At 40.6% G+C, this 22,017-nt stretch overlaps 1 protein-coding gene across 1 annotated transcript in view; it reads right to left on the bottom strand.

The window, feature by feature from the left end:
* Positions 1 to 10,743: 10,743 nt before the first annotated feature.
* The window catches only part of TACR1 (tachykinin receptor 1), a 94,258-nt gene continuing 82,984 nt past the window's right edge, over positions 10,744 to 22,017 (bottom strand). The window contains exons 3-5 of the mRNA XM_022563069.2: positions 19,838 to 19,988; positions 12,587 to 12,783; positions 10,744 to 11,076 (exon numbers count right to left, since the gene is read on the bottom strand). Coding sequence (XP_022418777.1) covers positions 10,785 to 11,076; positions 12,587 to 12,783; positions 19,838 to 19,988 — 640 coding nt within the window. The 3' untranslated portion in view covers positions 10,744 to 10,784. The remainder of the gene's footprint in view (positions 11,077 to 12,586; positions 12,784 to 19,837; positions 19,989 to 22,017) is intronic.

Genomic DNA, 22,017 nt, shown 5'->3' with positions numbered 1-22,017 from the left:
CAAACCCAAAACAATTAAGAAAATGGGAATAGGAACATACATATCGATAATTACCTTAAATGTAAATGGATTAAATCCTCCAACCAAAAGACACAGACTGGCTTAAAGGATACAAAAACAAGACCCATATATATGCTGTCTACAAGAAACGCACTTCAGACCTAGAGACACATACAGACTGAAAGTTAGGGGATGGAAAAAGATATTCCGTGCAAATGGAAACAAAAAGAAAGCTGGAGTAGCAATTCTCATATCAGACAAAATAGACATTAAAATAAAGACTATTAGAAGAGACAAAGAAGGACACTACATAATGATGAATGGATCGATCCAAGAAGAAGATATAACATTGCAAATATATATGCACCCAACAAAGGAGCACCTCTATACATAAGGCAAATACTAACAGCCATAAAAGGGGAAATCGACAGTAACATGTTCATGCTAGGGGACTTTAACACCCCACTTTCACCAATGGACAGATCATCCAAAATGAAAATAAATAAGGAAACTCAAGCTTTAAATGATACATTAAACAAGATGGACTTAATTGATATTTATAGGACATTCCATCCAAAAATAACAGAATACACTTTCTTCTCAAGTGCACATGGGACATTCTCCAGGATAGATCATATCTTGGGTCACAAATCAAGCCTTGGTAAATTTAAGAAATTTGAAATTGTATCCAGTATCTTTTCCAACCACAATGCTATGAGACTAGATATCAATTACAGGAAAAGATCTGTAAAAAATACAAACACATGGAGGCTAAACAATACACTACTTAATAACGAAGTGATCACTGAAGAAATCAAAGAGGAAATAAAAAAACACCTAGAAACAAATGACAATGGATACACGATGACCCAAAACCTATGGGATGCAGCTAAAGCAGTTCTAAGAGGGAAGTTTATAGCAATACAAGCCCACCTTAGGAAACAGGAAACATCTCGAATAAACAACCTGAACTTGCACCTAAAGCAATTAGAGAAAGAAGAACAAAAAAACCCCAAAGTTAGCTGAAGGAAAGAAATCATAAAAATCAGATCAGAAATAAATGAAAAAGAAATGAAGGAAACAATAGCAAAGATCAATAAAAGTAAAAGCTGGTTCTTTGAGAAGATAAAAAAATAGATAAACCATTAGCCAGATTCATCAAGAAAAAAAGGGAGAAGACTCAAATCAATAGAATTAGAAATGAAAAAGGAGAAGTAACAACTGACACTGCAGAAATACAAAAGATCATGAGAGATTACTTCAAGCAACTCTATGCCAATAAACTGGACAACCTGGAAGAAATGGAGAAATTCTTAGAAATGCACAACCTGCCAAGACTGAATCAGGAAGAAATAGAAAATATGAACAGACCAAACACAAGCACTGAAATTGAAACTGTGATTAAAAATCTTCCAACAAACAAAAGCCCAGGACCAGACGGCTTCACAGGCGAATTCTATCAAACATTTAGAGAAGAGCTAACACCTATCCTTCTCAAACTCTTCCAAAATATAGCAGAGGGAGGAGCACACCCAAATTCATTCTACGAGGCCACCATCACCTTGATACCAAAACCAGACAAGGATGTCACAAAGAAAGAAAATTACAGGCCAATATCACTGAAGAACATAGATGCAAAAATCCTCAACAAAATACTAGCAAACAGAATCCAACAGCACATTAAAAGGATCATACACCATGATCAAGTGTGGTTTATTCCAGGAATGCAAGGATTCTACAATATATGCAAATCAATCAATGTGATAAAACATATTAACAAATTGAAGGAGAAAAACCATATGATCGTCTCAATTGATGCAGAGAAAGCTTTCGACAAAATTCAACACCCATTTATGATAAAAACCCTGCAGAAAGTAGGCATAGAGGGAACTTTCCTCAACATAATAAAGGCCATGTATGACAAACTCACAGCCAACGTCATCCTCAATGGTGAAAAACTGAAAGCATTTCCACTAAGATCAGGAACAAGACAAGGTTGCCCACTCTCACCACTCTTATTCAACATAGTTTTAGAAGTTTTACCAATAGCAATCAGAGAAGAAAAGGAAATAAAATGAATAATGCACAGTAATCTCTGGCATTCTTTACACTAATGATGAAAAATCTGAAAGTGAAATCAAGAAAACACTCCCATTTACCATTGCAACAAAAAGAATAAAATATCTAGGAATAAACCTACCTAAGGAGACAAAACACCTGTATGCAGAAAATTATAAGACACTGATGAAAGAAATTAAAGATGAAACAAATAGATGGAGAGATATACCATGTTCTTGGATTGGAAGAATTAACATTGTGAAAATGACTCTACTACCCAAAACAATCTACAGATTCAATGCAATCCCTATCAAACTACCACTGGCATTTTTCACAGAACTAGAACAAAAAATTTCACAATTTGTGTGGAAACACAAAAGACCCCGAATAGCCAAAGCAATCTTGAGAACGAAAAACGGAGCTGGAGGAATCAGGCTCCCTGACTTCAGACTATACTACAAAGCTACAGTAATCAAGACAGTATGGTACTGGCACAAAAACAGAAAGATCAATGGAACAGGATAGAAAACCCGGAGATAAACCGAAGCACATATGGTCACCTTATCTTTGATAAAGGAGGCAGGAATGTACAGTGGAGAAATGACAGCCTCTTCAATAAGTGGTGCTGGGAAAACTGGACAGCTACATGTAAAAGTATGAGATTAGATCACTCCCTAACACCATACACAAAAGTAAGCTCAAAATGGATTAAAGACCTAAATGTAAGGCCAGAAACTCTCAATCTCTTAGTGGAAAACATAGGCAGAACACTCTATGATATAAATCACAGCAAGATCCTTTTTGACCCACCTCCTAGAGGAATGGAAATAAAAACAAAAATAAACAAATGGGACCTAATGAAACTTCAAAGCTTTTGCACAGCAAAGGAAACCATAAACAAGACCAAAAAACAACCCTCAGAATGGGAGAAAATATTTGCCAATGAAGCAACTGACAAAGGATTAATTTCCAAAATTTACAAGCAGCTCAGGCAGCTCAATAACAAAAAAACAAACAACCCAATCCAAAAATGGGCAGAAGACCTAAATAGACATTTCTCCACAGAATATATACAGATTGCCAAGAAACACCTGAAAGAATGCTCAACATCACTAATCATTAGAGAATTGCAAATCAAAACTACAATGAGATGTCATCTCACACCAGTCAGAATGTCCATCATCAAAAAATCTAGAAACAATAAATGCTGGAGAGGGTGTGGAGAAAAGGGAACACTCTTGTACTGCTGGTGGGAATGTGAATTGGTACAGCCACTATGGAGAACAGTATGTAGGTTCATTAAAAAACTACAAATAGAACTACCATATGACCCAGCAATCCCACCACTGGGCATATACCCTGAGAAAACCATAATTCAAAAAGCATCATGGACCACAAAGTTCATTGCAGCTCTATTTATAATAGCCAGGACATGGGAACAACCTAAGTGCCCATCATCGGATGAATGGATAAAGAAGATGTGGCACATATATACAATGGAATATTACTCAGCCATAAAAAGAAATGAAATTGTGCTATTTGTAATGAGGTGGATAGATTTAGAGTCTGTCGTACAGAGTGAAGTTAGTCAGAAAGAGAAAGACAAATACCTTATGCTAACACATATATATGGAATTTAAGAAAAAAAATGTCATGAAGAACCTAGGGGTAAGACAGGAATAAAGACACAGACCTACTAGAGAACGGACCTTAGGATATGGAGAGGGGGAAGGGTGAGCTGTGACAAAGCGAGAGAGAGGCATGGACATATATACACTACCAAACGTAAGGTAGATAGCTAGTGGGAAGCAGCCACATAGCACAGGGAGATCAGCTCGATGCTTTGTGACCGCCTGGAGGGGTGGGATAGGGAGGGAGGGAGACATAAGAGGGAAGAGATATGGGAACATGTGTATATGTATAACTGATTCACTTTGTTATAAAGCAGAAACTAACACACCATTGTAAAGCAATTATACTCCAATAAAGATGTTAAAAAAAAAAAAGAAGAGAGGAGGGTTATGAAAAGGCAAGAAGGGAGACTAGAAAAAAAAAACAACAACAATAAACCCAATTGAAAAATCCACAATTGAAAGAGGGTCAAAGAATTTGGAACTTCACAACCTAAAAAAGTAAGGATGTCTATCTGATATGAGAAAACTTAGGAGTTTGTGGAAGTCAGTCAGTGAGACAGGAAAACATTTTCTGTGAGTGATTGTATGTGCGTTGCCACTGAGGAAAACCTTGGGCTTAAGATTTTGTTGTCTTTCGACAACATTTGGTGTGGGAGAACATCAAGGTTTCTTTCCAGCATCTCTACTTTGATATTCCTCCCACTGGACTGTGGTGAAACTGTCTACCCCTCTGGACTGTAAGTGTTTTGAGGGCAGGGACCATGTGCTATTGAAATTTATATTTCCAACCCCCCACAGACTGACTGCTACATCATGGAAAATCTTCAGTGGATGAAGTTGAATTACCAGCTGTCAAGACCTTATAGGTATAAAATAAGCAGAAAAGTGCTGCCTCTCTTTTTGAGATAGTGTTGGGGTTGTCCCCAAATTTCTGAGGTGAACCCAGAATCATGTTCATAATCATCCATAACAACATCTCTTTTTGACTATCTGGACCAGCCCAGGTGGCTGCCATGTTTCAGGAATAGTTATTGTCCCGTAGGACACTTTTGCCAAACCAGGTACTCCTCCAGGCGGTGGTTATGGAACAAGAGGGCAATGGGCATGGGTCAATGAGTCAGAAAAGGGCAGAGGAGCACGGCCAAATCCAGAAGGAGCTTTCTGGGCAGTGAGCATGCACTACCTGGCCTCTTCATGCACTAACATTCTTCTTTAAATTCATGATTGGCATGGTTAGGAGATGACAGCACTGGAACCTGGCATCCCTCTGGAGTCTGCTGTTCTCCCAGCCCAGCCTAGTGGCTGGATCTCTTGCTTCAGCTGCTTCTTTTGAGTGTTGGCACTAATTCAGGAGTCCTGCTCTGAAAATCTTCTTAATTTCAGAAAATGGGTGAGTGGGAGGTGAGGTTAGGGGGTGAAAGAAAAGAGTGGGTGAGTGGGTACATGAAGTGGGCAAGAGGGTACTAGAGATAGGAAACGAGAATTTGTTAGGGATGGTGGGTTTTCACTATTCCACCAAATACGCTCTTTATTAAAATGTGTCCTAAGAAGGCATCCAGAGTAGTGGGATTAAAACCTAGAGATTTCAGCAGGGAGTATGTTAGGAGGAGAGAGTTTCTAGGGATGAAAATAATTTTGGACTGAAGAGTGGAGTACAAAAGGATACTGGACATAAAAAGAAGAGGAAAGAGACAAAGGACATGTGAACACAATGCAGAGGACTTGGGTTTGAATCTGTCTGTGTGAAAATCTCTGAAGCTCGTGAAATAGATGCTAACATGCCAGCAGGCAGTGGTGAGGCAAGGGCAGCACCCCCGGTGGGGCTTATGTCATTGTTGATACACTTTGTCACTTGTTTCTAATTAGCAGCCTTTTCTCCTTGCTAGCTGCACTGCTTGAGAAAGAAGCCAGAACCAAAGGTTGAATTTTATGTTCATGAGATGTGCCCTTCCATGCCTCATTCCACTTCCTCCCTGTTTTCCTAACTGGTAAAGATAAATGAGGGTGTCTCAGAACATTGCCTGTGGAGTTCAGGAAAGCAGTTTCTGCAGTCAAGTGCTCCCTTCACTTCTGAAAATGGAGAGGAACGCTCTCGGTGTGTCCCTACCTTGCCTGCCTCTGTTTGAGGCCTTGACTGAAACCCCCTCTTGGGTTCCAGAGCTGAGGAAATCCATTTACTCATGAAAAGAATCTGAGGCAGCTATGCAGGGAGAATTACCAAAGCCAGACTGGCTCCTAAAGCTAAGCACCTTCAGCGCGTATGAGGTCACATGTGCCTACACAGGACTAAATGAAAACGTGCTTGCATTTCCACAAGAATGTCAATACTCCACAGCTGATATTATTTGTTGACCTGTAACTAAGGTTAGTCTTTCTTCAGCTAACAAATATTCATATTTCCATGGAAGAGTGAGCATACCCCTTAATCATGAATTTGGTGTTTTTACTGCCACAAACATCTATAAGGATGTTCTACAGCTTTAACACATCTGGGCGCCTGAGGTGAATTATGATTTTGTTCCAAAGTTGTTTCAAGTTTCATGGCAGCCACTCTGATTCTCCCAGGGCTCACCTACCTCCCAGTGTGCTCTGAAGGCCTCAGGGCTCCTCACCCCTCTCCCATAAACAAATTATTTTCTCTCCTTCTCTAGAGAGTGGAGGATGAATGATTTCTTCTGAGAAGATTCAGTTTTTGCACCCTTTATTACACACACACACACACACACACACACACACACACACACACATACAGTGTTTTACATATGATTTGTGGAGACCTTGAAGGGAAGTTGTGGATTTCTTGAAGCTTATCCAGGCACCTCAATTTAAGATGCCTTAATTTAAACAGAAACATCTTTATTATTCGTTTCTGATACTCATCGTGTTGCGAAGCTATCTAGATTCTCCTCAAACCTTCCTCTTTTAACGCAGACATAGAGAATGGACTTGAGGACACGCGGAGGGGGAAGGGTAAGCTGGGACGAAGTGAGAGAGTGGCAAGGACATATATACACTACCAAATGTAAAATAGATAGCTAGTGGGAAGCAGCCGCATAGCACAGGGAGATCAGCTCAGTGCTTTGTGTCCACCTAGAGGGGTGGGTTAGGGAGTGTGGGAGGGAGGGAGACGCAAGAGGGAGGCAATATGGGGATATATGTATATGTATAGCTGATTCACTTTCTTATAAAGCAGAAACTAACACACCATTGTAAAGCAATTATACTCCAATAAAGATGTTAAAAAAAAACCCCAAACTCCCTCTTGTAAAGGCTTTACAATCTTTGTCATCGCAAGTTTGCTGACAGCTGCTCATCACTCTTTTGAGGATGCATGCCTGAGGGGTGAGGTGGTACAGGGTGGCCCCTACTTCCTGGGCTTCCGTTCAGGTTTGCTGGGCTTACAGAGATTAACCATTGAAGTTTCTAATACTGCCCAGGGTTTCCTGATATGTGTTTTCAAACAGAGGGGGCTGGACCAAAGCTCTGGTGGAAGCTGTGGAAGTGATGGTACAGATCTCCCTTCAGGAGAGGCCCGGCAGTGGGTGTGCCATCAGCTGCCTGCCTCCAGCTGCTGTGATTTCAGGGATGACCACAGGGTTCAAGAGAAGACCACCCTCTCCCAGGAGAGCTCCCAGTCAGTGACCCAGCATGTTGAGGGTACCAGGCCTGGCCATTTCTGCCCGCTGGGGCTTTTCTCTGGGCACCCTTTGCACACTGGTGGGCCAGCTGAGACTTTCTCAGGGCTGCTCCTCATATGGAAGCTCCTCCTGCCCAATCTTACCCTCCCCCTTTTTTCACAGGTGTCAGATCTGCATAGTGATCTCAAGGCCTCCCCTGCTTACCTTCCTCACCCCTTATCTTTCCCAAGTGTTCCCTCAATACATCTCTTGCACTTCTGACTCTGTCTTGGTGTCTGCTTCTAGGAGGACCTGAACTGACACAGCTCTACTCATAGGTGACACTGTTGGTCACTTCATACATTCCCATATTACCTTCCCAGATTCCCACCTGGAAACAGTTCCCACATCTTGCCAACCCATTTTGTCACAGAGTTAGGAGTTTTCTGGGTGTTGGGTTCCATTCTTTGGTCTTTGCAATTTATTAAGATTCATAGTACCACCCCATTCAGTGTCTTGTAGGTTGCTTAGTTTCCCTGGAGATGAGACAGAGGCATGAGACAGTTAAAAACATACTTTATTTCTATATGGAGATTCTTTCTATGATCTCAGGTTGGAAAACATAGAAACTTCAAGAACCAACCCTCTCCACTTACATGATTCTTCCTGAAACCAGGTCAATAAGGTTAGCTCCCAAGTCCCCTTTTCCAAGGGTTCCTCTCAGTCCTTCCAAGAGAAAGGACATTCCAGTATGTCTTAGCACTCCAGTGGGAGGTGAGGAAGACAAGGACCCCTATCCTTTAGTTCTTGCCATGTAGTGTCCCTCCCCAACCCTCAGTTGCTATGGTACTACTGTGAGTCCATTATATACATCAGCTTCTCTCTGTGAAAGAATGAGGAGGAATCAGCACAATACAAATAGCTCATTGACAGCAACTGGATCCCACATTTTAGAAGTAACATAACAGTGATAGCCCCATGATGCCTTATATTCTATTACTACTGAACAGAATATCAAGGAAAAACACTTAGGAGATAACACAGGATGACAGATTTCTATAAGAATGAGACCAATGCACAGTGCAGATCATGGTGTTTCTCACACATGGGAGGAGACAACAATTTTATAAGTTAAATGGGTATTGGAGAGTGGGTCAGAGGAAGACTTGCTGGGCTCTCTCAGAGGAAACGTTCTGCCATATTTGAAACTGTACACTCCTATTATGTGCAGTGATGATGCTGTCCAAACACACCCCTTCAGTTCCCCTGGATTGGCTGGTGCTCTCTTTGGAATTATCTCAGAGAGCTCTCATCGCAAAAGGCTATCTTAAGGTCTTTGGCCCGATTACCCATGTTGAGTGTGGGTCTTTAGAATCCTGTGGAAAATATGCTTCTCAACTTCCTCCATGCCTGCTGGGCAGCCTAGACCCACTAAGACTGGTGAGTTAACAATGTCCTGTTCGTAGGCTCCTCAAGAACAGAAGGAGCTGTGTGTCCCCAGCTCAGGGCCAAGTCCAGAGCAAGTGCTCAATAAACCTTGTTGAATTCAACTCTAACCTCTTCCATAGAGGGGATGTCCCCTACTCATTAACACTTTCTTCTTAGGTACTTCTCATAATCATGCCAGTTCTTTACATCCCTCTGAAGTGAATAATCCATACATGGCATGATTCTTTATCAGAAGTAAGACTAATGCTTTGGGCACTGACTTTTGTTACCCCTAAATTATGTGTTCCATTCATATATTTGCACTGAGCTGGTTTTCTTAGTTTATTTAATCCTTCTCATGCTGCTTTGGAGGATATCTTTCTGGCTTATACTGTTGCTATATAGCTTCTTCCTGGCCTGTCAATGCCCTGGTAGGGTTAGGGCCAGCACAGCTGGTAACGGCTGTAAACCCTATGTGCAGCACAGTTCTCCCTGAACATGATGGATGCAGAATATGTGCATGCATTCTTCAAACCACGAAGAAGGCATTTATGGTAGTTACATGAGGTTTCTGCTTTCAGCCACATCTGGACAAAGCACAGATCTGGGAGACAGAAAGAAACTGTACACTCACCTGCTATAACCCCAAAACTGTCAGGACACGAAGCTTTAAGTTCATGACTCTCTGTCAACTGACTCTTCTGTAGGGTTGATCAATCATCCCACCTCTTTTAGACAGGAGGCCAGCAAAGCTGGTGGCAGGAAGGGGAGATTCAGAGAGTCTAAAGGGAAGATGCAAGGTGGCCTCTTCCCACAAGTGTTGTTGCAGGGTGCAGCCTCCTCAGTCACTGGGCATCTGAACTCATGCCTTATGCTAGTATAAAGCTAAGAATCTAGGTGAGTGCCCCTGCCCTAAGATACCCAAAAGTCCAGAGCAGGGAGCCTACATGTTTTTCTTCCCTGGTGGCATTCTCCAGCTGGGAGACTTAGCCTGTTAAATCCTTATAGAGAGATGTAGGATTTGACATGAAGTCCTCTGCTCTGTCAAAGGCCAAAATCTTCAGGAGAAGGAAAGTGCTCACAGTTTTAGGATAAATCAGAGAATGTCATATATGGATACTGATACATGGTCTTAGCAGTTGCTACATCTCTAGGTATTAATTTGCTGGACTTACTCCTTCTATTCTTCCTGAGACTACAAATTTTTTGTTGAACAAAAAAAAAAGACATACAATCATTGAACCAATGAATGTTAACATTCAAAAGGACACCTAGATGTAGTTCAGCTCATAGTTTTACAAATAAGGAAAGAGAGGATCAGATAGATTAAGTATTGCACAGTCCTCCTGAGTCTTGGTTCATAACAGACATTAGCTAGTATCAGTGGACATATTCTATCAGCATTGATTGCTCAGGACAGTCACTGGGGACATAATGCAGATAAACTTGAGGCTCTCAATCCCATACTGCACTGAAATATTGAGATGCCAAAAAGGGGCAGAAGTATGCCTTCTTTTCATGGGTCTTTAGAAGAGAGTGTTACATCTTTCATTCAGATTTTATGTGGTTCCTCCTTTTGTTCACCTTATCAAGCAGAGGCTGATGCAGTATGAGCCACCAGCTAAAGGAAAATAATCTAAGCAAGACTGAGAACACCTTTATTGAAATAAGATAGCAGCTCTAGGCAAACAGATCAGTTGGATCTTTTGCTGCATTGCAGGAATTAGCCTGAAATGAGTGCCAACATGCAATTAAAGTTAATTCTAGAATCTTGGAATGGACTGTAGAGAAAATCGAGTCTAACCTTCCCATTGTACAGGCTCAGAGAAGTTCGATGATTTGTTTTGGGTCACACAGTATGTGGGTGGCAAAGACATAGAAGAATGCGGGTTTTTGACTCCAGAATGGAATGTTTTTCCTAAACTATTCTGACCTTTTCACAAGCCGCAAAAGTGTTTCTTGTGGTCTCTATATTGAGGATTTATCCATGCATGAAATGAAGCAAGACAAAGACAAAGGTGACTGCGCCTACTGAACGCCCCATAGTCTAGGAGAGCATGTTGGAGTAGAAGCTGAAGTTCTCCATCGTGGTCTTAGAGTCGCTGCGAGAGGAGTCATTGGAGGTCTTGTCCAAGGATGAGGGCATGGCCTTGGGGCCTTCCTCCAGGTCTTCCTCATGGGCCCCCACCACTGTGGAGACAGTGGTCTCCAGGCGGCTGACTTTATACACACTGCCCTGCGTCTGGAGGTACCTAGTGGATTTCATTTCGAGCCCCTCATAGTCACCAGCACTGATGAAAGGGCAGCACCGAAAGGCTTGCTTGAAGCCCAGACGGAACCTGAAGAGAGAGTAGAAGGAGAGGTAATCCTTGAGTATGGCCTGCTTTCAGAGGGTGTTCCCATCATTGTGGTAGCTCTTTAATACGTGGACATACCCAAATGAGACACTGTGTTATTATTTTTTTTAATTAATTGACAGCTGAAGATGCTAAGGGCAAAAAGATTCAAAGGTCAGTGATCAAGGTTAAATCCAGGACTAGAACCCAAATTCATGTGAAATGCATGTCTGTACTTAGGGTGGCTGTTGAAATATACTGCCTCCACTGGTTCAGGGCCAGCTGATTTTGGGTCAATTCAACATCAGTAAAAACATTCACCAAGTGTTTACTATATGCACAATACTGTGTCAAGACTCAGTCCTTTCCTTCAAGTAACCCACTGACTTTCTGCCAATCATGTCCCTTCAGAATCAGCTTTTGGGAGATTAAACTTAGAAGTGTTTAGGTATGTTGTGAGGCTCCTAGAAGAAAGATAAATCCATGAGTTAGACAAGCAAGACCATTTGGACAAGTCCCAGGGAATATCTGTCCCCAAATTCATAGCACCTGAGTGTCTCATTCAGAGAAGACACATTATAGACTGATAACTGTTGGCTATAAATGTGACAAGCCTTTTTTCCTTCCCCCTCCTTCTCCTGCCTCCTTTTTCACAGAGGTTGAGATGGTGCTCCAGATGAGTGAGCTGCCACCATGGGATACCAGCTGCCTCTTGGGGACTCTGCACACAGTGGTGAATTCCCTATTATTGAACAACATTCTAGATGGCTCTCCCTTCTCTTGCTTGTCTGAGGTTGGCTTCCACTTCAGGGAAGGCTCTCCTGGCCCCTGTGGCCAAGTAAAGGCAGAATCAGGCCTTTGAGGCTCTGACTTCTTTTTGCTTACCCTGTCCTGCTCTAAGTGCTGGAAGAAACTGGACAAAGCTTCCCAGATTTTATGATGGGATGGGAAGAAGAAAATGAGAGACCAGAGAAGGGAAAAGATGCCATGTGGTGGATAATTATTCTCGGGGCATCAATCTCTCTCTTTCTCTCTTGTTCTCTCTCAGTCTCTCTCTCACTATCACTCTCTGACTCTCTCTCTCTCTCTGATTCTCTTTCTCTCTGTCTGCATGGACAACCCTCTGTGCATGGAATCCATAGAGCAGATTGAGAACTTCATGAACTTGATCCAGCTTGCAACCTGCTTTATATACATTAATCACAGAGGTTTTTTTAATCTGCCCCTGCACCCCACCCTCTACTACTGATTTAGTAACAAGTGTTTAAAAGTCAGAAGATTTCACATAAAAACATGGATTTCTGGTTCTCCTCAGGGCTCATATTCCTGCATGGTGACAAGAAGACCATTTGTCTTTGTAGTCCCCAAGTAGCCAACCTAAATGAGGAAAGCCAGCTGTGAGACAAGAGGGAGTGGTAAAGACTACAGAGCACTAATCATCAGTCAGCAGGGCTTGAACAGTGTGATGGTTAGTTTCTTGTCCTGGAGAGAGTATGGGGGATGGGGTTCTTACCTGTCATTGAGGCAGCAGTAGATGATGGGGTTGTACATTGTAGAGCTCATGGCCAGCCACATGATGGCCAGGTAAACCTGCTGAATAAACTTCTCCAGGTAGAGATCAGGGTTGATGTAAGGCAGGAGGAAGAAGATGTGGAAGGGCAGCCAGCAGATGGCAAAGGTGCATACGACAATAATCATCATCTTAACCACCTGGCGAGAGGGTGAGACAGGTGAGACCACCAGCACCTCCTCCCTTTCTCATGGTTATTTTCTCTCTTATCCTGCCCCCTGACTGTGCAGTGTGATATGGAGTGTAAAGTAATTATAATAGCACCTTTCAAGGTGGAGGAAGGACCATTTATATGTAGTACCAAAGGACTTTGGTTATGTCAGTGATTCTCAGAGGGTGGCCCCAGGACCAGCAACATGGCCATAACTTGAGTACTTGTCAGAAATGCAAATTCTTGGACCCCATTCCAGGCTAACTGAATCAAAAAGTTTGAGTGTGGGACCCAGAATTCAGACTTTGACAAGCCCTTCTGATTGTTCTGATGTGCACTCATGTTTGAGAACTTCTGTGTTGTACCATACTTCTGGACAATGACTGGAGAAGCCAAGGGAGACCAGATTAATGAGCAAAGGGGAATGGGTGTTCAGGAGGAAAAGACCCAGGAATGGGGAGGAAGCAGCAGGGGGAAAGGGGCCATGAGCCAGAGCAGGCTTCTAGGTGTGAAGACTCAGGGAGAGGGAAAGAGAAGGGGTGGGATTTGGACAGCTGCAGCCAGGGAGTGTCAGATGTTTAAAGGGGATATTAATAAAATGGTTTTATGAATACTGGGTGATATAACCCATTCCTTTTTATTCCCAAGAAACCTTCAGAGAAAAAATGACCTAAGAGAGGTGTGGCCAAGATAGTGGAGTAGGAAGACACTGAGCTCACCTCCTCCCATGGGCGCACCAACTAGTTACAGAGAAACTATTAATGAGAACGACCTGAAGACTAGCAGAAAAGATTTTCTTGAACTAAAGATATAAATAAGGAATCACAATGAGATGGATAGGAGGGACAGAGATGCAGTATAGTCAAGACCCATAACCCTGGGGAGGTCACCCCCAAATGGAAGGATGATCACAATTGTAGAGGTCCTCCTCAAGGAGCAAGAGGTCTGAGCCCCACATCAGCGGGGTATGCACTGGGAAGACAAACCCTCAGAATCTCTTGCTTTGAAGGCAAGCAGGGCTTGCACACAGGAGGGCTAGAGAGCTGTAGGAAACAGAGATTCTGCTCTTAAAGAGTGCACAAAAAGTCTCACATGCTCTGAGTCTCAGCACAGAGGCAGTGATTTGAGAGGAGCCTGAGCCAGACCCACTTGCTGACCTTGAAGAGCCTCCTGGAGAAGAAGGAGGCAATTGGGAACATCCCTGGGGACAAAAACACCAGTGGCAGCTGTTTTGGGGAGCTCATTCTACCATGAGGACACTGGTTTTGGCAAATGCCATTTTGGAGTTCTTCTTCTAGTCTATTAGCTCTGGGAGGTTACCCACCCATCAGTGGGCTGGTACCAGCCCCAGGGCCCTCATAGACCCACAGCCAGCTGCCCCAGGACCTGGCCCTGTGCACAAGTGCGCCAACAGTCACAAGGTAGAGTCGGCAGTGAACTGGGCTGGGGGCCAGCCCCACCTACCAACATGCCCACAGTAGTCAGTCCCACCACAACAGAACGGCCCACACAGCACACATAGGGGGCACCCCTAGAGCATATAGCTCTGTTGATCAGAGGAGAGTGTGCTGCTGGGCCCCACAGGACAGCTCCAACACAAGGCCACTTCTCCAAGATCAGAACATGTAACCAACTTACCTCATGCATAGAAATAAGCACAGAGAAATAAATACACACAATTTGAGGAGACAGAGGAATATGTTTTCAACAAAGGCACAAGACAAAACCTCAGAAAAAGAACTAAATGAGGTGGAGATAAGCAATCTACTTGAAAAAGATTTCAAAGTAATGATAATAAATATGCTCAATGAACTTGAGAGAAGAATGGATAAACACAATGAGAATTTAAATAAAATTAGAAAATATAAAGAAGAACCAAATTGAGCTGAAGAATACAATAACTGAAATAAAAAATTCACTAGAAGGAATCAACAGTGGATTAGGTGATACAGAGGACTGGATCAGCAAACTGGAAGACACCCAAGCTGAACAAAAAATTAAAAAAGAAAATAATTAACAAAAAAATGAGTGTAGTTTAAGAGACCTCTGGGACAACCAAACTATACAAATATTTGCATCATAGGGGTCCAAGAAGGATAAGAGAGAGAGAAAGCATCAAAGAACTTATTTGAAGGAATAATAGCTGAAAAGTTCCCCAATCTGGGAAAGGGAACAGACATCCATGTCCAAGAAGCACAAAGAGTCCCAAACAAGATGAACCAAAAGCAGTCCACACCAATACACATTATATTAATATGGCATATATTAAAGATAAAGAGAGAATATTAAGAGCAGCAAGAGGAAACAAATAGTTATACACATGGGAACTCCCATAAGACTGTCAGCTGACTTTTCAGTAGAAATTTTGCAGGCCAGAAGGGAGTGGCACCATATATTCAAAGTGATGAAAGGATAAAACATGCAACCAAGAATACTCTATCTGGCAAGACTATCATTCAGATTTGAAGGAGAGATACAAATTTTAAGACAAGCAACAGCTAAAAGAATTCAGCACCACTAAACTGGCTTAACGAGAAATGTTAAAGGGACTTCTCTAAGGGGAAAAGAAAAGACCACAACCAGAAATATGAAAATTATGAGAGGAAAAATCTCATTGGTTAAAGCAAACATACAATAAAGATAGTAGATCAACCACTTATAAAGCTAGTAGGAAGATTAAAGACAAAAGTAGTAAAATCATCTATATCCACAATAAGTAGTTAAGGGATACACAAAACAAAAAGATGTAAAATATGATGTCAAAAACATTAAATGTGAGGGGGGCAAATAAAAATGAAGGGTGGTTAGAATGTGTTCAGACTTAAGTGGTCACCAACTTAAAAATAATCACATGTGGGACTTCCCTTTGGTGCAGTGGTTAAGAATCTGCCTGCCAATGTGGGGGACACAGGTTCGAGCCCTGGTCTGGGAAGATCCCACATGCCACAGAGCCCATGCCCCACAATTACTGAGCCTGCACTCTAGAGCCCGTGAGCCACAACTACTGAGGTTGCATGCCACAACTACTGAAGCCTGCGCACCTAGAGCCCATGATCCACAACAAGAGAAGCCACTGCAGTGAGAAGCCCTCACATCGCAACGAAGAGTAGTCCCCACAACCCACAACTAGAGAAAGTCTGCATGTAGCAATGAAGACCCAACGCAGCCAAAAAAAAAAAAAAAATCACATGTGTATGTATATATAGTTTGCTATATACAAACATCATGGTAACCACAAACCAAAAAAATCTCTAATAGATACACATGAAAAAAGAGAAAGGAATCCAAACATAACATTAAAGGCAGACATTAAACCACAAGGGAAGAGAGCAAAAAAGAGAAGAAAAAAGAACTATAAAAACAACCAGAAAACAACAAAATGGCAATAAGTACATTACAGACCAATATAACTGATGAACATGGATGCAAAATCCTCAACAAAATATTAGCAAACAGAATTCAACAATACCTTAAAAGGATCATACACCATGATTGAGTGGAATTTGTGCCTGGGATGCAAGGATGTTTCAACATCAGCAAATTAGTCAATGTGTTACATCACACTAACAAATTGAAGAATAAAAATCATATGATCATTTTCATAAATATAGAAAAAACTTTTGACAGAATTCAGTATCTTTTTATGACAAAAACTCTCAACAAAGTGGGTATAGAGGGAACATACCTCAACATATAAAGGCCATATGTGACAAACCCATAGCTAACATCATATTCAGTGGTGAAAAGGTGAAAGCATTTCCTCTAAGATCAGGAACAAGAAAAGGTTGCCCACTCTCACCCTTTTTCTTCAATGTAGTATTGGGAGTTCTATTCAAAGCAATCAGACAAGAAAAAGAAATAAAAGATATCCAAATTAGAAAGGTAGAATTCAAACTGTCACTGTTTGCAGATGACAGGATACCATACATTGAATATCCTAAAGAAGCCACCAAAAAACTATTAGAACTAATAAACAAATTCAATAAAGTTTCAGGATACAAAATTAATATACAGAAATCTGTTGCATTTCTATATACTAACACTGAAATATCAGAATGAGAAATTAAGAAAACAGTCCCATTTACAACTGCATCAAAAAGAATAAAATACCTAAGAATAAACCTAACCAAGGAGGTAGACAACTTGTACTTGGAAAACTATAAGGCACTGATAAAATAAATTGAAAGGGACACAAGCAAAAACCAAAATATAGCATGCTCACAGATTGGAAGAATTAATATTGTTAAAATGACCATACTACCCAAGGCAACCTACAGATTCAATGCAATCTATCAAAATACCAAAGGCAATTTCACAGAACTACAACAAAAAATTCTAAAACTTATACAGAAACACAAAAAACCCCAAGTAGCCATAACAATCTTGAGAAAGAAGAACAAAGCTGGAGGCATTATGCTCTTGATTTCAAAAACATACTAAAAGCTACAGTAATCAAAACAATATGGTACTGGCACAAAACAGACACAGAGCTCAAAAGAACAGAATAGAGATCCCAGAAATAAACCCACACCCATATGGTCAATTAATCTATGACAAAGGAGGCAAGAATTATAGTGGGGAAAATACAGCCTCTTCAAAAAACCATGTTGGGAAAAGTTGACTGCTACATGCAAAAAAATAAAACAGGATTACATTCTCACATCATATATAAAAATAAATTCAAACTGGATTAAAAACTTAAATGGAAGACCTGAAACCACAAAACTTCTAGAAGAAAACAGGAAGCACCCTTTTTGACACTGGTATTAGCATTTTTTAAAAAAAATTTGTCTCCTCAGGCAAGGGAAACAAGAGCAAAAATTAACAAATGGGACTACATCAAAGTGAAAAGCTTTTGCACAGTGAAGGAAACTATAAACAAAACAAAAAGGCAGCTTACTGGATATTTGCAAATAATATATCTGATAGGGGATTAATATCTAAAATATACAAAGAACTAATATCACTCAACATCAAAAAAACCAAACAACTGCATTAAAAAATGGTAGGGACCTGAAGAGATGTTTTTCCAAATAAGGCATATAGATGGCCAAAAGGCACATGTAAAGATACCCAACATCACTCATCAAACCAAAACCACAATGAGATATCACTTCACATGTGTCAGAATGGCTATATCACAAAGACAGCAGATAACAAGCATTGGCAAGGATGTGGAGAAAAATGAGCCTTTGTAAACTGTTGGTGGAAATGTAAATTGGTGCAGCCATTCTGGAAAACAGTATGGAGATTCCTCAACAAATTGAAAAGAGAACTACCATACGATCCAGCAACTACACCCCTGGGTATTTATCCAAAGGAAACAAAAACACTTTGAAAAGATACAAGTACCCTGATGTTTATAGGAGCATTATTTACAATAGCCAAGATATGGAAGCAACCTAAGTGTCCATTGATAGAGGAATGGGTATAAAAATATATTTTATGTATATATATACACACACACATACAATGGAATATTACCCAGACATTAAAAAATGAAATCTTGTCATTTGGGACAACATGGATGAATATAGAGGGTATTATCCTAAGAGAAAGTCAAATATCACATCATCTCACTTATATGTGGAATCTAGAAAACAAAACAAAGAAACAAACAAAACAAAAGCAGACTCATAAAGATGTAGAGAATAAAAGGGTGGTTGCCAGAAAGAAGGGGATGTGTAGGTGGGTGAAATGGGTGAAGGGGATTAAGGGGTACAAACCTTAAATAAGTCATGGGGATGTAATAAGCAGCATAAAGAATATGGTCAGTAACATTTTAATAACTTTGTATGGGGACAGATCGTTACTAGAATTATTGTGGTGCTAGTGGATGCAAATGTCAAATCATTATGTAATACACCTGAAATTAATATACTATTGTAAGTCAACTGTATTTCAATAAAAAAGAAAAGCTATCTAGCATCCACACAATGAAATACTATGCAAAGAAGTACCAAAAGAGAAAAATAAAGAATGAGAAATCTCTTTCTATATTGATTTTTGAAGATTTTGTGGATATTGTTAAATTTAAAAATAAGAGGAAGAACAGCGTGTATTTACTATTTGTGTAAGAAAGAAAAGAATATATATTTATTTGGCTTATAAATGCATTACAATATCTGAAAAGATTAACAACAACTGTGGTTATCATACTGTGTGTGTGTGTGTGTGTGTGTGTGTGTGTGCATACACATTTGGGAACTGTGTAGATGGAGGACCTAGAAAGGAGGGAGACCTTTCATGGTAAGACTCAATATATTTTTTGACTTTTAATTTTCGAATAATTTAAGACTCCCAAGAAGTTGCAAAGATAGGTCAGAGAGTTCCCAGGTACCCATCACACAGCTTCTCCCAATGGCATCATCTTACATAACTAGGCCACATGATCAAAGTCAGGAAACTGATGATAGCGCGGTACTATTAACGGACTGCATTTGGATTTTGCCAGTTTTTACATGCATTTTTTTTTTGGTGTATAGTTCTATGAAATTTTATCATATGCAGAGATAAGTGAAAAACCCACAGCAATCAGGATACATAGCTGCTCCATCATCACAAAGAAACTCACTCATGCTGTCCCTTTGTAGACAGACTCTTCCCCCAGTACTAATCCTGGCAACTCCTAGTCTGTTCTCCATCACCATAATTTTGTTTCTTTTAGTACTTTTTGGTGTTTGAACCAAGTAAATGTACTATTTTGTCAAATTTTAATAATAAAAGAGAACTGAATAACTCTTCATGCTTTTGTAGTTAAATATGTGTGTTTGTGTTTTAATGACTTGACAGTTTTCCATTAGCCTTAAGGCGAGAGTGAGGTGGCTTATGCCTGTACAGGCAGGCCTAGGTTACGAAAACATTGAAGAAAGATCTCTTCCCTCCCCTCCCTTCCCCTTTCCTCCACTCCCTTCTATTGTTCCCAGGACCCAGGGATGTTTTGTGCCTGCTGCCTCTGGGTCTCCTGAGGCTCTGGGGCTCATAAGCTTGCCGGTCTGTCACCTATGCCAGGGTGGGTTAAGTGCTGCCTGCCCTTTGCTCACCTTGCGCTTGGCAGAGACTTGCTCGTGGTAACGGTCAGAGGAGTCCCCAGGGATCTCGCTGGCCCACAGTGTGATACCCACTACAGTGTACGCATAGCCTATCACCAGCAGGGGGAGGAAGTAGATCAACACAGTCACACAGATGTGGTACCTGCAACAAGGTGGATGGAAGGGGTCAGTTCAAGAAATAATAGGGTTGGTCAAGCCTTGACGGTTACATTTCTCAGCATTTGCCATTAATAAGCTTTGATGATAAGGCTAGCCACCTGCATTGGATGGATGGGTGATATGTTAATGGATAAAGTAGAGAAAGAAAATCTCTTCAACTTATGTTTTTCTTATGGACTTTTTCCGTAATGGAGATTCCTATTCAGAATGAAAAGAGAAGAAGAAACACTGATCAGAGGGAACTGAATCTGTTGTATACCTACAGCAATTTTAGTTGATGTTAAGTTCAATATTGCTTACCTCTCCCTCCAAAGAGAAAATGAAATCTTAGGCTGCATTAATGGAAGTATATTCTCTAGAATAAAGGAGGTGATTTTACTGCTCAATACATACTTGTCAGATTTAAACTTAGGGTCAATTTTGGTGCAGGGACATAGACCAACTAGTACATTCAGATGAGAACCATCGTCATGGTTAATGAGACAATCTATCGTAAATGACAAATGGCTTCACGGATATAAGCATAATTATCTTGGAGAGAGATAAAACTTATCCTAGAATTAAGATCAGTAGGTGAGAGCCACAAAGTTTAAGATACTTCTAGGCCTGGTCCTTAAATATATATCTCCAGATGGAAGCTGTCTGGGTCTCTGAGTTACCACTTGGAGGACAGATACCAAATGATTTGAGTCTGACTGGAATATGAGAAAGAAACAAACCTTTGCAGTGTTAAACCACAGATTTTGAGGTTTCTTACAACAGCACAACTTATCCTATTCTGTTTAAGATGAAGCTCATTGTAAGTTGGACATTTTAATAAGTTATTTGAATTTGGAGAAAGAGTATTTTTTCTCAGATGGTCCTTGGCATGTCTGGCTAGTTATAGGCCTTTCCCCCTGATGTGAGTTTAATGCAAAGCCTCAGCATTCCTGATAATAAGAATAAGAAGAAGAACAGCTAGTATTTTGAGGGTTTTACTCTAGATCACTGTGTTCATAATAACATTAATGATAGTATTAATAGCTGAACTGGAAGTTAGATTTTATTGAGTGAATAGCACAGTGCCATGCACTTTACTGGCATTATCTTCTTTAATCCTCAAAACAAATGATTAGGTAGATACTATCATAATCCCATTTTGTAGATAAGGAAACCAAAGCTTAGAATTTAATTAACTTTCTGAAATTCACAGCTGGTAAAATGAGGAGCTGAGATTAGAATGCAGGACTGTGACCACAGAGCCAACTTCTTTTCACTGGAGAAAAGTCACCCAGTGATATATATATATTTTAATATTTTAATTTAATTTTATTTATTTTTTTATACAGTAGGTTCTTATTAGTTATCAATTTTATACATATTAGTGTATACATGTCAATCCCAATCTCCCAATTCACCCAACCACCACCATCAGCACCACCACTTTCCCCCCTTGGTGTCCATACGTTTCTTCTCTACACTGTGTCTCTATTTCTGCCCTGCAAACCGGTTCATCTGTACCATTTTTCTAGGCTCCACATATATACATTAATATACGATATTTGTTTTTCTCTTTCTGGCTCACTTCACTCTGTATGACAGTCTCTAGAACCATCCACGTCTCTACCAGTGACCCAATTTCATTCTTTTTTATGGCTGAGTAATATTCCATTGTATATATGTACCACATCTTATTTATCCATTCATCTGTTGATGGGCATTTAGGTTGCTTCCATGACCTGGCTATTGTAAATAGTGCTGCAAGGAACATCAGGGTGCATGTGTCTTTTTGAATTATAGTTTTCTCTAGGTGTATGCCCAGTAGTGGGATTGCTGGGTCACATGGTAATTCTATTTTTAGTTTTCAAAGGAACCTCCATACTGTTCTCCGTAGTGGCTGTATCAATTTATATTCCCACCAACAGTGCAAGAGGGTTCCCTTTACTCCACACCCTCTCCATCATTTGTTGTTTGTAGATTTTCTGATGATGCCCATTCTAACTGGTGTAAGGTAATACCTCATTGTGGTTTTG

The sequence above is a fragment of the Delphinapterus leucas genome, chromosome 13 (assembly GCF_059928025.1).
Source record: "Delphinapterus leucas isolate spDelLeu-1000000601 "Yukka" chromosome 13, BTC_Dleu_Yukka2, whole genome shotgun sequence".
In the NCBI taxonomy this organism is placed as follows: Eukaryota; Metazoa; Chordata; class Mammalia; order Artiodactyla; family Monodontidae; genus Delphinapterus; species Delphinapterus leucas.
Note: the sequence above shows the minus strand (reverse complement) of the source record. Positions and strands in the feature narration are given on the sequence as shown.